General features: G+C 40.8%; 1 protein-coding gene across 7 annotated transcripts in view; it reads right to left on the bottom strand.

Moving 5' to 3' along the window:
- The window catches only part of FGD4 (FYVE, RhoGEF and PH domain containing 4), a 172,575-nt gene that overhangs the window by 92,523 nt on the left and 64,553 nt on the right, over nucleotides 1–15,499 (bottom strand). For all 7 annotated transcript variants that reach the window (XR_003547819.1, XM_027768095.1, XM_027768094.1 and 4 more), the window contains exon 2: nucleotides 5,991–6,143. Coding sequence is in view for 2 of the 7 variants with exons in the window: in XM_027768095.1 (XP_027623896.1) it covers nucleotides 5,991–6,143 (153 nt within the window). In the remaining 5 variants the exon portion in view is untranslated. The remainder of the gene's footprint in view (nucleotides 1–5,990; nucleotides 6,144–15,499) is intronic.

Below are 15,499 nucleotides of genomic sequence, written 5' to 3'. Positions count from 1 at the left end.
CCACCCTAGGAGGATGGCCATACTGCAATCCCCTCTCCTATATTCTCCTTTAGGGATTTTGGGTATGAACGAATACACGTCCAGCATCAGTTTAAAGCCACCAGGTTCAAGACTCATACCGCAGCCAGCCATGTTGAAGTCCAGCACCTTGACCACTATGCGGCCTGCTGGCTCTTGATACTATATTTTTACTATACCTTTTCTATGTTTAGATACACAAATACGTTTTGTTGCAATCGCCTGCAGTATTTGGTACATAACATGCTATCGAGGTTTGTAGCCTAGGAACTATAGGCTATGCTCTGCAGCCTGAGTGTGTAGTGGAGGCTATACTGTCTAGGTTTGTGTAAGGACACTGTGACAGTCACGAGCAGATGACGCTGCCGAATGCTGCACTTCTCAGAATGTTTCCCTATCATTAAGCAACGTATGACTGCAGTTGGTCTCTAGTTTTATTTTAAAAGTCTATTCCTAATATACTAAATGTGGGATTTGAGAGAAAAGGGGGAGTTAAAGATGACACTGAGACCTTGGGACTACACAAAGGACAAAACTGTCATCACCTAACACAGTAGGTAGTAGTTTTTGTTTGTTTGTTTGTTTTAAGTTTTGATATAGGGTATATGTGCTTGCCAGACACAGAGAGAAAGTGAGAATTCACCATTCCCAAAGGGGATGTGGCTATGCCACAATGCCTTCTCCTCATTTTATTCTCAGGATTTTAGGCATGCACACACATTTGACCAAAGTGTCTTTCTTTTTTTTTTTGGAGAGGTTTTTGCTATAGGGCGCATGCACTTGCCAGAAAGACAGAGAGAGACAGAGAGATAGAAAGCGAGAAATCACCCCCCAGGGGGGATGGCCACACCACAATCCCTTCTCCTCCATTCTCCTCTCGGGATCTTGGGCACACATGCACACGCGCCTGGCATGAGTTTAAGCCACCGGGTCCAGGACTAGAACTGCAGTCAGTTACATGGGAGTTCAGTGACATAGCCATTATGCTAACTGTGGGTCCCTCAAAGTGTCTTTCAAACTGCCTGGTCTGGCACTTGAACTGCAGATAGTGCCATGTGTGATCCAGCTACCCTAACCTCCACATCACCTGCTGGCCTAGTAGGTAGCAATTTTTGAAGACCATCAGTTTTATTCATGCTGAGTTTAAGCTACTGATGGGATCATGGATGAAGTGGACTTACATATGGCCGAATTTGCAGAGTGTGAATGAAAAAAATTAATTTAATTATTTAAAATAACAACCAGATATGCAAAGTGATTTTAAAGAATGAAAAGAGAAACTAATTGCCAATTTAGAGAGTGTTAGTGGATACTCATTATTCATAAATATGAAAAAGCTAGCTCTATATAAATGCATTATACCCTCATGATATGTTATACTTTCAAAAGAATGGATAATTATACCTGGACTGCTTTACTTTAGAAGCAAATGAACAGATTAAAATTCTCTATACTCATACAATTTATTCTAACAATAATGTGGCTTTCTGACTTCATGAAACTTTTTAAAACATTTAGATTTAATGATGTGACCATATGTGAGGTGAGCTTACCAAAATAATCATGACCTATAGAGCATTTTGAGGCTCAAAGCTCTTAAGAGAAAAAAGAACTATCAACTTTAATTGTTGAAGAAGCTATTTTGGGTTATGTCTAGCATGGCAGGAAACAGGCCAATGTTAAAAGTGGTGAGTAAGAAGGCTCCTTTTGGAGGTTGCTCAGGAATTTGTTTGACTGATAGGATTGGTATGAAGTGAATGAGCCATTGTTTGCTAAGGCCTTAGGGTATTTTCTGAAGCTGAGGTATTGTAAAACAAGCCCTGTTAAGCAAATCCACTTAATAATCTATATACTCCAATTTAAATCAAATGCAACCTTAATCTAATTTTTAAAATGTAGCTCTTTTTCCTTTTTAAAATCTCTTAATTCTTCAAATGTATTTACTTACTGGTAATTAATAGGGACAAATATAAACATAAGCATTGTATTGCTCCAGACATATCACTGCATTATTTTCACTAAAAAGATACGCAAAGTTGTCAAAGTAAACTGTAACTATGTTCTCATTAGAACTCCATATAAGAAAGAAAAACAAAAAGCAAATGAAACGAAAAACCTATATAAGAAAGAAAGAAAGAAAGAACGAACGAACGAACGAACAACAACAAAAATAAACCAAGCAAATCCAGGATTTAATTATGTGCTCTTTTAGAGTCTAGAACACAATCTCTCAAACTGGGCACTGCTGACGGCTCCATTCAGATAGTTACCGGTGGGATGCCGTCCTGGGTGGCACAGAAGGTGTGGCAGCATCTGCCAGTAGCAGCTCACACAGGTAGTGCCTAGTGTCCCATGGAAAGGGGGGAAAGGGAGGCAAAATTGTCTCCAGTTGAAAACTGTCAATCAAGAATGAGTCCTCAGGGGCCAGCAGGTGGTATGGTGATGAAGGCGCTGGACTCCCACATGACTGACTGTGGCTTGTTCGCTTGCTCACTCACTCTCTTTTTCTAACACACACACACGCGCATGCACTCTTTCTCTGGTGAGCACACATGCCCTATAGCAAATTATAAAATAGTAATAATAAAATAATTCTTTAAAAATAAAGAATGAGTCTTTAATTAAATTAATATTGCTGGGGACCAGCAGTTAGCATAATGGCTATGTCACTGGACTCCCATGTAGTTAATCACGGTTTAAGTCACAGACCCGGTGGCTTAAATTCACACCGGGTGCGTGTGCGTGCGGGCCCGCCCAAGGTCCCGAGAGGAGAACGGAGAAGAAGGGATTGCGGTGGTGTGGCCATCTCCCTGGGGGGTGATTTCTCGCTTTCTGTCTGTCTCTCTCTGTCTTTCTGGCGAGCGCACACACCCTATAGCAAAAACCTCTCCAAAAAACAAAATTAACATTGCTGGACTTTGACACTTCAGCACCCACTTTTCACAGTCTGTAAGGGATCTGTAACAGGCCATGAGAGAGTCAAGACATCGTCAGAGCTCTAGTTCCCTGCCCCTTGCAGCAAGCCCCCATTAGCATCCACTTTCCCTTCTCTGCTCAGTCACCCAATTGTTCTTAATAGTCTAGAGAATCAGAACTCACATCTCTTCCTTGAAGAGTAGGAAACAGGTATTATTGGATAATAAACCAATAAACTGTGCCGAACCTCTTTGGCAGCTCCTCTGCCAATACTAAATTATAGCCCTGTTTCAGGGACGTGGGTTTCTTCAAGGTACGCATTCATTCTTAGAGAACAGCAGGAACCAAGTGGAGAGCCGTGGTGATGGAACAGCATTATAGGTGTGCCATCAGCTATGTGAGGAGATGCAGTAATGCAAAAGGCAGAACAGAACTAAGTCCAGGGGCCAGCAGGTGGTGTGGTGGTTAAGGCACTGGCCTCCTACTTGGACGACTGTAGTTTGAGTCCTGGACCTGGCGACTTGCTTTCTCACTTTCTCTTGCTTTCTGTCTTTCTCTGGTGAGCATACATGTCCTATAGCAAATTAAAAAATAATAACAATAATAAATTTAATTTAATTTAATATAACTGAGTCAATGATTAAAATATAAGAGATTTTGAAATGACAGAAAAAAATACAGTGGAGATGGGCACCAATACCCAAGACAATGGGATGAGGAGGTTGGAAGACTTTGGGAGGTGATGAGGTCATGGGGCAGAGCCCTCATTAATGAGACTAGTGCCCTTTGGCCAGCATGTGGAATCATCGTTAGGGCACTGGACTCCCACATGGTGACCGCAGTTCAAGTCCCAGACCTGTGGGCTTGACAATCACACAGGGCTCATGGGTGTGCACCCATGTGCCCTAAATCCTGAGAGGATGGAGGGGAAGGGAATTAAGGTGTGGCCATCCCCCCCAGGAGTCATTTCTCATTTTCCCTCTGTCTTATGCATGAAGTATATGGCAAAAACATACATACATACATACATACATACATAAAATAAAACTAAAAAGGAGGCCCCAGAGAGACCTGTTACCCCTGCCACCATGTGAGGCTGGTAAAAAGAGGGCCATGTATGAACTAGAAAGCAGGCCCCCACCATTCACCAGTCCTGCTTGTATTTTGATCCTGGACTTCCCAGCCTCCAGAACTATGAGAAATAAATTTCTATTGTTTATAAGCCACCTAGTTTATAATATTTTGTTATAATTGTCTAAATGGACTAACATATAGGGGAAATAAAATGGCATGGTTGGGTTAAAATTTTAGCCTTGAGTGCCAGGGAAAGGCCAAATGATGAGTGAAAATATTTTGAAAAAGAAGTGATTTATTTAAGTATGTTAAGTTACAGAAAATTGTATATAATTAGCCTATATTTAAGATAAGAAATACTTAAATGGCAATAGAGTGACTTTAATATAATTAGAAAACAGCAAGAACAACCTTCAATGTTGTCTCCCTAAGGAATGGGATTATTTTGGCACATGGCAGCTCAGGAAGGAGAGTGCTATGACTTATCTCAGCACGTTGACCGTGAAAAACAATGAAGTAATGCAATACATCTTCCAAAATAAAAGCTTTCTAAATAATGAATGTCTTGTTTTTGATCTGGGCAATGACATGAAATAGAATTGCATTCACTTTTTTATATTCTTCCTTTCTATTTGATACTCGTCAACCCAGCTCTAATAAGGTGGAATTTTATATTTTGGTAATAAAATTCTTTAGACCAGGAATAAAAATAATCTTTATGTATACACAAGAGGACTTGGAAAAATGTGTGGAAAATGGAAGTAAAGTTTATGTTGATACAAAAAAACCTTGAAATCCATGCATATTTTTCTCATAATATGCACGTTCCATGAACTTGCAGAAGAGTTATAGGGAAGAGTATGGTCGAAAGGCAAGTTATAAGCTCAGGAATGGGCTATCCATTTGAACTGCCAATTATTTGGCCTTGCTTGATAAACCATATGGCATACCACAAATGTAGCTACTAGTGAGAACAAACATACCAATATCCCTTAATCTACAAGATTCTATTTTAAACTTCTTTTCAAGGTTTTCTTTCAGAATCCCTCAAACACAGACCTTTAAAGAATAAGACCCATTCTTCTATAATGCATTTTCTATAACCCTTTTTCTTTTACAAGAACAGGAAAGAGACCAAAGCAAACACAAAATAAACAAAACAAAAACCCAGAAATGGGTTCTACTAAAGTACAGTAATTCTGAAAGTACCTAGTATTGCTTCTTGGCTCAATGTTCAGCATTCATTATAAATAAAAATCTATTAGGAAGAAACTGTACATTAAATCATTGTGTAGCTTAGCTTTTTTTTGGGTTACATTTCAAAAGGCCCTGCTCTCTCTCTTTCATCAAAACTGCCATCTCAAAGTTAATGCCCAGTTCACTGGAAATTTCTTTGTAAAAGGAAATGGTCACTGAGCAAAAGATTCAAAGCTTTCCACAATGACATTCTTGCTTTCCCTTCACTGGTCACTCAATCCTGAATGGAAGGACGGGGTGCTTTCCATTTCTATGGATGACCTTCCCAAGCAGAATTTCAAGCCCCAGTTCATTAATATCATCAAATTCCATTTGTGTTAAGTACATTAAGCACTGTTTGCAGATTAGCTGTTTCACAGATCTTCTGACCCTTGGCAAGTCTTTTTGTCCAGAAAGTAGTTCCAAGAGCATTTATAACACAGTAAGTCAAGCCCTGACTAGGCCAGACATAACTCAGGGTGGGGGAGATCACAGTCCCATTAAGGGGGCATGCGTGCAATCTCGGCAACATGAAACATCCATAATAGAGAAACACAGACGTTATTTCAGGGGCAGAGCAAATACCAGCCTCTACCTGAAAAGTTTCACAGTTGATTCTATGAACCATAGTGCACTCATTCCTCTCCTCTGTATCTAAAAACTCTCTTTGTGTCGTCATTCCCTTGGATAGCTTTCACTGGTCCACCAAGCACCTGCCCTGATCATAAACCCCCAAACAAGCATACCTTGTGGCTTTGGACTTGCAGTAGAGTGTTTAGCTGGCGTGTTTCCATTTATTCCCTGAGCCTCTTCATCCAAGACATTCTGATCAACCAGTGTGGTTGTGCTGCTTGTCAGACAGGGTGAGACTAGAGTAATCTTTGGACAAGTACTGCTGCCTGTGGGAGTTCAAAAAGAAAGCGCAGGTAAGTACAGAGGCACAGCACAGCTGTCATGTGGACTAAACTTCTCCAGACCCCATAAAATAAAAACAGTCACAGTTACAAGATGAAGCATAGAAAGACTTCTGTGTGTTCTGGTCTTGACGAACAGTATTCCTGGGAAAGGCCTCATCCCACGTGCTTCAGAAACTTATACTACATGCTGACAGAGGACTGTTACACACACACTCCTCCTTTCCTTGCAGGGCCACAGAAAGGGCAGAATGCAGCTGCTACCATTTAGGCCAGGGAGAGGACAGGAGGGCCCCAGAGCTAATCTGTTAAAAGCGTTCCTCTCCAGTGTCCAGTCAGTCTCCAGTCATCAAGTGACTCAAAAGAACAAAGCAGAAAAGCACCAGTGTGACAGCTGATCTAAAGACTCCTGAAGAATGGCTCAATTCAAAATGAACAAATGCACGTGTGTGTGTGTGTGTGTGCGCGTGTGTGCACACCTCATCCACAAAGCTTACTCAGACTCCATATTAGCATCCTTGACACGAGCTGATGGTAACCCACGTTTTCCAAAGAATGGTGAGGTTATATAGATAACACTGCCACGTTTATTTAGAACTCAAATCCCCAAATGTTCCTAAACAAGACTGAAACACATTATGTGACATAGACGGAAGAGAAAATTTAGTTTCTTTCTTTTTTTCAGTTCATTAATTTCTGAGAAAGAGAGGAGAGAGAGAGAGAGGAGAGAAAGAGAGAGAGAAGAGAGAAAGAGAAAGGAGAGGAGAGAGGGGAGAGAGAGAGAAGAGAGAGGAGGGAGGGGGGGAGGGAGAGAGGGAGGGGGAGAGGGGGAGAGAGAGAGAGAGAGAAAGTAGTGATACAACCGCAATGATGTCTTCACATCACAATCCACGTCCAGCCTGAGCCAGCCAGGGTCACAGGGGCATCTCCATGCCTGGTATGTACAGAGAGGTCCCGGGACAAACCTGGGACCTTCCTGTATGGCTTCAGCACTGCGGAACACTGTGACCCCCATGCCACCCTGGCTGGTCAGTTATTTGTCCAATTTCTGATATGAGAAGTTAAACCGACACAGGAGTCTGCAGTGATCAGACCCAACACTTATGCAGGTTCTTGTCCAATGCTCACGAAGAATTAGAAACACATGGACAAATGCAGGGGATAGTAAGCCAAGTTTATTAGGAAAGAATAAAAGCTTCCAGTGAAGTGGAAGGGGGTGCCCGAATGGGTCATCCCCTTAGGGTAGGAGTGGCCTAGTTATATAGGCCCTGATAAACAAAAAGAAAGAAAAAAACGTATGCAAACAATTTTTGTCTAAGGAGATAGCAGAAAAAGAACTTCTGTTTAAGAGATGCCAGTGCAGGTGTGCTGTACCACCGGGGAGTTTCGAGTTAATCAGGGTCCTTGAGCTGGGCAGGTTTAACTGTCAGGACGACAGTTAATTTGTCTATTTCTAGACTAGTCAGCAGATGGCCCTACATTTCAGAAATGTATGAAAGAAGAGTATATTGTTCAAGGTCCTTCCTCTCCTAGTCTTCAGACCAGGAGAGATTACACTCTGGGTTTGGAATGCAGTAATGATATGGAAAGTATTGGCTTTAAGTTTCATTATCTTAAGCAAGCAGCTTTTTATGTAAGCAAGTAGTGAGAGCTAATAATTGACTTTCGGTGAGAGCCGCAAATGATTTCTATTATAGGCCTGCCTATAGTGACTCCATATTGTCTCTGTTCTCCATTCTGTGAACTCCTGACCCTATCTACCTAGCCAGAGATTTCACCCTGTCTCAATGCTGAATTTCATCGACTTTTAAAAAAGTCACATTCAGGACTAGCAGTTGGTATAATGGCAATATCACTGAACTCCCATGTAATCGACCACGGTTTGAGTCCTGGCTTTAGTGGCTGAAATTTATGCAGGGCACATGTGCTTGCGTGCCCAAGATCCCGAGAGGAGAATGGAGGAGAAGGGATTGTGGCGTGACTATCACCCCTGGGGAGTAATTTCTCACTTTTCTGTCTCTCTGTCTCTCTCTGTCTTTCTGGCAAGCGCATGTGCCCTACAGCAAAAAACCTCTCCAAAAAAAAAAAAAAAAAAAAAACAAGAAAGAAAGAAGAAAAAGAAAAGATCTGATTAAAAGAAAATAAAATATCTACAAGAAAATTCATTACGCCAGAGTCCAAATTTGTTATTTAAGAAAATATTTGGGGGCCATGTGGTAGCTCAGGGTTCTCACAACTGAGCCCACACAGAAAGGGTCCTGGGTTCAAGTCTCAGGACCTTCCCTGAGTACACTGGGCCCACATGTGCATGCACTTGACCTGGGCCACCTGAGACTTGGGCTGGATTGTGGCATGAGGACCCTAGTGGGGATGCCACCCAACTCTCCCTCTTACTCCATGAGAAAATAAATGGATAAGTAACCATAAAAAAACTTATTTGGTTAAGAAATAACAGAATTTTATAGACTCTAAATAGCTAAAAAGAGAACTATATTTTAAAAAGCCATAATTATTAATCAAAATAAGAAAAGTGAATTTCAGAAAACCCAATCAACTTTTTATTGAGTTGAAAATATTACCCCTTAATCCAACTAATGATTAGATAATATTAAAAACCACATCACTGCTTTATTTTCTGCACTCTCCTTAATATTTATCTTGGTAAATGGATTTTTACAAAATAGCAAATGTTTCAAGTATTGTCTGAGAAGTTATTAGAGAGCCAGTGCTAAAATAGAAATTAAATGAGTTTTCATCAGATACTCTTAGGCTAAAATGGTATATCTACCAGTAGGATTAAGCACTGTTTTTTTTTTCTTTATTATTATTATTTATACATTGGGATTAAGCATTGTTTAGCCAAATACAATCAAGGCCTAGAAAGCAAGCGTTATGAAAGATTATTTGACAGAATATAATTAAAATTTTAAACAGAAGAAATAGAAGTCCCAGACTTTAAATATTTGAGTTTATGCACCTTTTTGGAAACACTGTGCAAAGTAGGCCAGGTATATCCCCCAAATCCTCAGTCTATCAGGCAACCACTTAGCCTTTTAGAGGGATTTGGATGTTTCTTCCACAGTGATTCCCCATGCTTAATACCCTAAAAGCCACCTGCTGGAGTCTAGTGAAGGATGGCTTTAGGACAGAGACAGCAAAGACCCAAAACTCTTCCCTCCATCGCCAGGGGAAGAAACTGTAACACTATCATCAAATGAGACCCTGCAGAAGTAAGAACGCAGCTTTCACGTCAATTTATGAAAGCCAGCCACAACCAGACCATAAAAAGGGGGAAGTCGATGAGAGAAATGAGGAAACAAAGTAATTTGAGCCTTTAAAATATAGATCACCCTTATAAATTAAAATACGAAACAAGTTTAATCATTAGTTTATTTAGAAACAAGTCTACCATAAATATTCATTTGAAATTGGCAACTATTTAGGCACTTAGTTTCTAGACGGCAAACTTGCAGGGTATGGAGAATTTGAAAAGTGTCATATTTATAGAGAATACCTCCCATGAATGTGCCAAAATGCCTGCAATACGAGGTCAAGTCTGTATTCATATTCTTATAAATTCAGTAAAGTCATGATTACAGATCTCTCGTCAGTGGCAAGCAAGCCATACAGAAACTTCACGTTAGATCATTACGTAAAATGAGTCTCCAACCCTCACTCAGGATCACAAAGCACAAAAACATGGTGAAGGACACAGAGGACACGTTTAAAGGGTTGTTTTGTTTTGTTTTACAGAAGTCACTGCAAACACACAGCAGAGGACACATGTGGCTGTGAGGCCCAAAATACTGACAACACGGCCCTTGACAGGAAGTTGCTACCACTAGTGTAGGTCACGCATAACATCAAGAAGCAACATTTTATTGACACTCATCTGCTAACATCTGACATCCTAGCAATAAAAAAGCAAAACCCTTTTCCTTGTTTATGACGGGCTCCGCTACTCACATTTGGAGACAGTTTATTTGGGTGCCAGTTGCACAACAAAGAACTGAAACCAAAATTATAACCAGATGGTCCACCCATTCAAAGGAAAAAATCTTACAATAACTGTATGGGCTTTTAGATTCCCAATGACCAAAAAGAACTAGAAGTGATTTATAATTAGACAGTTATCGTGGGCACAGATGTGACCAAAGTGCAGTATGTGACCTGCCTTTTCAATGCTATCTCCTCTTGAGAACTGGTAAATCCATAGCCAGGAAATTTATTCAAACAAGTCCCTAAACTTCTAGAGCTCCATAATAAATTTTCCGAAAGAATCATAATCAAACCACAGACGTTAGCAAAGACAATCTGATGGAGAATTTAAAACAGTTCCTCGGACCTAGGAAAAAAATCTAACCTACAGAAATAGTGGTGTGTGCATAAAGGTGGACGTACACGGACAGTCAACAACGTTCTGGAACATATGCAAGAGCTGGGAAATTTCTACATTAGTAGTTGGGAAGGTCTCCAAGACATTAGTAAATGAAAGACAGAGTTGTAGAACAAGGTATGTGGTCTGCTCTCATTAAAAAAAAGAGAGAGAGAGAGATACACAAATGTATATGAATTTACTGAAAAAGATGGAGGCTGATATGACAAATTTAATTTTGGGAACTAGGAAAGGGGCAAGACAGAAAACTGAGAATTTTTGATGTTTGCTGTCTATACGTCTATGTCATTTAATTATTTTTTTTATAAAGGCCTCAGGGTCTTTGGTCTAGCTCTTCTCTGCTGGAATGGTCTTCCCCCAGAAAATGGCTGGCTCAAATTGCACCTTGTCAGTAAGGACTACCCTGGCCACACTACCTGCTTGGTATAACCGTTACTCCTACTAGGCTTTACAGTTCATTTTTTCCCATAGCATTTACTGCTTTCTAACAAACTACATTATTTGTTTATTGTCTGCTCTTCCTGGTTAAAGTGTGAAGTCCTGAGACGGTGGTAAGCTTTGTTTTTGATGTATCCCAGGAATACCATCTGTCACATAGTAGATGTTTAATAAATGTTAAAAAAACAATTCTAGAAATCTTGGGCAAATTACTCTTCATCTGCCTCATTCTTAACTTCTATTTCATGAGAAATTTTTCTAATTTTTGACAGTAAATAATGCAGCTGTTTCAGAGTCCAACCTATATAAAATTTCAGATATTTCCGTTTTTATCTATAGGGTGAAACGGTCAATGTTATTTCTATAGAAATATTAAATAGTCAGGGAAAGAAAAAAGTTACACTCAAGTAACATTCTTCACAACCCAGAAGCAGATTTTTGTAAACATCTCAAATTGTGGAACTATCCAGATGTTTGTCTTGATAAAAATAGCAGTAAGAAAAAAAAAAATCACAGGAACTGACAGAATGTTTCAGTTTATTATAATTTATCATTTTATTTACTAGAATAATTAATTAAAATGCACTATAGTCTACCAATATTTCAGACTGATATCCAATGTTAACTAAAATCAATGAATGTTACACCATCCGAAAAAGCAAAAGGCTTAAAGGTCTATAAAGTTAAAAAGCAAAATGAACTTGTAATAAGTTTTGAAGTTAGGTTACTGCAGATATTCAATATTTTTAAAGATCTTACAGTTGGGTGAGCACAAATGCAAAGTATAAAAAGGTAACATTTACTATTATCCTTTTAAAGCATATACAATGATTTGTGCATACAAATGAAATAAATGTACAGCCTTTAAAAACAGAAATAAGTTTAAAAAGCAATCATTATTTTCAAACTAGAAGTATTTATTTTTCCCAAAACATGGTCCATAATCATTTCTTGAAAAAAACTGCTACCTTGAAGGGATGAAAAGATAACAATAAAACTGCTAAAGAGTTAGAGTTCTGAGACACACCCTAGTCCACTGGTCATAATTCTAGTTTTAACTAGCTTACAGACAAGGTCCACGGGATAGGTGCCTTTATGTAGCAGATTGTATATCACTTCGTTCTTCTTTTCCTTTCTTCCCATCTATCTGCTAGAGGGCATGTGTGCTTGCCAGAGGGACAGAGAGAGAAAAAGGACAAGCAGAAAGCATTCCCCATGGGAATTAATCATACTGCAATCCCCCTGGTCTGGGACTCAAACTACATGGTTGGCCATGCATAATCTGGCTGTTTTATCTACCAGACCTCAGAGCTAGCTCTATCAGTACAACTTAACTGTGGGTTCCAGGGTTCTGAATCCCTGCCCCAGCACTTGCTGAGTGACCATTTTCTGTTAGATGCTGTGAATCCCTGCACAGAGGTGTTAAAAGTGCACACGGGGTGATGACTCCTGCATTGGGGCTAGCCTGGCTCAGCCAGTGTGCTCTGCTGCACCTTAGTGCACTGTTTTCTTAGGTAACGACTGAACTTCCCACTGGATAAGGCTGGGAGTCAGGGGCTCTCCTCCAACCCCAACTGCACACTAATGGAGATACCCCCTTAGCCATGTTCACCTCAGAATGCCATTTAAACACACGGATTACTCTGCGTCCGCAGCCATGGCTAGAGCGGAAGGTAGGAGCAAAGAGAAACCACAATCAATCACACTTGTCATTCCGCCTTCCTGCAAAGGGCAATTCTATCAATAGTTGACACCCTCTTGAGCTGGAAGAGACCCACAGACTGTGTGTTTTACCTGAATACTGCCTCCTGTTCCTCCTAACATCCATTTCTTGGTCCTCTCTTCTACTGCTAAGCACAACTGCCTAGAAGAGACTGGGTTACAGATTTACCAAGACATCCTGAGTTGCTGCAGTGCTGGTGTTGAGAAATGGGCCTGAGAAGTTGTCTTTCAATACAGTCAGAGAAATGCTGTCTTTTGACTGTGTTACTTTTTTTGCCAGGAGAAGATTCCTAATGGTGTTGAGCCTTGACATTCGTGACTACACCATGAGGATCTCTAAGCATATTATTGTTGGGCAAATGGGCCTGAAAACTGCACACCTTGGCAGCTTTCCTTGATCCACAGCAGCACGACATTTAGCTGTTAGGATGCCAACTGCACTAGCTATTGTATAGATGTACTAAATATTCTTTGGCAGTAACTTAACCATTCTCCGAGTCACCCCTGATACAGAAATCTCATTTCCCAGGTTTATCTTGGCTTTGCCATTTACTAGTGAGTGTTCGGGCCAGTCAGCTGGATGACTGACTTTCTCTGGAGGTTTATTTATTTATTTATTTTTCTTTTCCTTCTACTTTTTTATTTTTAAAATTATTTTTAATTTAATTTTTAATGTTTATTTATTTTAATTTGACCAGAGAGGGACAGAATCAGAGAAAGAGGGTAAGTGAGGAAGCAAGCTGCCAGGTCTGGGCCTTGAACTATGGTCAGCCATGTGGGAGTCCAGCACCCTTAACCACCTTGCCCTTTGCCAGCCCCTCCTTCTACTTTCTTATTTTTCAAGATGGAGTCTCGCTGTGTTGAGGTCTTCCTCCCTGAGTTGCTAGGAAAACGGTCACACACAATCACACCTAGCTCTCTCTCAGACAGGCTCTTGCTATGTTGCCCAGGCCAGCCTTGAACTCATGATCCTCCTTCCTCCCTGAGTTATGGGATTACAGAGGCACACAACACTGCCCGGACTTTAGGTATAACAGGAAATCAATCCAGGGCCTCCCTAGCCAGCAGAGCACAGGGCCTCAGCAGTATATGCCATGCCACTGCAGCTGGGTCATCTGTACTTCAGTTTCTGCATCTGTACATGAGAATTCGTAGCACTCATAAATTGTACCCACCTCAGAAGGCTGTTGTGGGACCAGCAGTTAGCGTAATGGCTATGTCGCTGGACTCCCATGTACTCGACCACAGTTCACGTCCCGGACCTGGTGGCTTAAAACTCATGCCGGGTGCGCGTGCATGCATGCTCAAGATCCCGAGAGGAGAATGGAGGAGAAGGGATTGCGGTGTGGCCAGTCTCCTGGGGCTGGGTGTGTGGGGTGATTTCTCACTTTCTGTCTCTCTGTCTCTCTCTGTCTGTCTGGCAAGCACATGCCCCCTATAGCAAAAACCTCTCCAAAAAAAAAGAAGGCTGTTGTGGGGATTAAACTATTTACTTAATTTTAGAGAGAGCACTACAACAGCTGCCACAGAGTAAACACTGCGTGACTATTTGCTATTATTGCTTGTATAATATTCAATGCTGTGTGATGCCAGGGTAGTGATCAGGAGACAAGAGCCTCATGTCTCCCCCTCCTGCCTCCCAAGGCCCTTGCCTTCTACTTCTGGCTCAGTCTGGCCCTGTCTGCTTATTTTTGCCCTCACGACAGCCACCAGCGCTTGCCCCTGCTGCCTGACTTCTCAGCGCTGCCACTGGCTTCAGGGCCTGATCCCTCTGCTACTCTTTGGGAATACCAAAGACCACTTTGGAGATATTCTGGCCTGGCAAAATAATGACTCTCTTGCAAATTCACATAACAATGAATTATTTACAAGTGTACGAACCTTGAATAGTAAGCATTAATCTTTTATTTGGTAAAGATGACAACAGCGTCAGTAATAATAAAATGGTGTCTAATGTGAAGGAGAATTTAGTGCAGATCATTTGAGTCCCAAATGACTCGATCATAATGTTCACATACTCACACTATCTTCCCAATACTGCATTACTGTAAAACTGTAACCTGGAACTATAAACTTCTTTCATCTATTTGACATTTCTTCATTTGTTGTTACCATGATTGCTAGTTTTTGATAATGAATTATTTTCAAAAAAAAAAAAAAAACCACTTAAGTGCCTACAACCCCTTTTAAAAAAGCTCAATATTTAATTTTAATACATCTCATCTTTATGCCTCCAAAGTACAAACTGTTCTGTAAACACTGAGAACATCCAATGATCAACTGCAAAAAGAACAATAAAACTAACTAGCTTCTACTTTACTGCAGTCTTTGTTTTTTCTTTTTCTCCCTGATTCAGTGTACGAGGTGATAACTCTCTAATTAAAAGTGCCAAGTACTCAACTAATAACTGGGGACAGAAAGGCAAGACGGAACCCTTACCCTCAAGTAATTCATGATTTAAAAAGGAAGAGACGTGAACAATTCCCTGAATATTTGGAGCGCTGCCTTGCCGCCCATGCCCCAGCTGACTGCAGTTACAAAGCAGCTGCACCAGCCCAAGCACAGGATAACAACCTGAAGTTAGGCAATGTCAGAAGGTGAAGAGGTGACAATGGTTGTGAGATCCACCGAGGAGAAACAGCAGGGGCTGGCTATGGACGGTAAGGTTGCGACGGAGTAAAGGAGGAGGTTTACTTGGGCTCCTCGCTAGTATGACGACAAATCAATGGATTCTAGCTTATGAATGCAAGTAGAAAGCCCAGCCACGGTGGTGCAGTATTTTTAG

Source organism: Tupaia chinensis, unplaced genomic scaffold (assembly GCF_000334495.1).
Source record: "Tupaia chinensis unplaced genomic scaffold, TupChi_1.0 Scaffold145519_1, whole genome shotgun sequence".
NCBI classification, from domain to species: domain Eukaryota; kingdom Metazoa; phylum Chordata; class Mammalia; order Scandentia; family Tupaiidae; genus Tupaia; species Tupaia belangeri.
The sequence above is the reverse complement of the archived record's forward strand: the minus strand, read 5'-3'. Positions and strand labels throughout refer to the sequence as shown.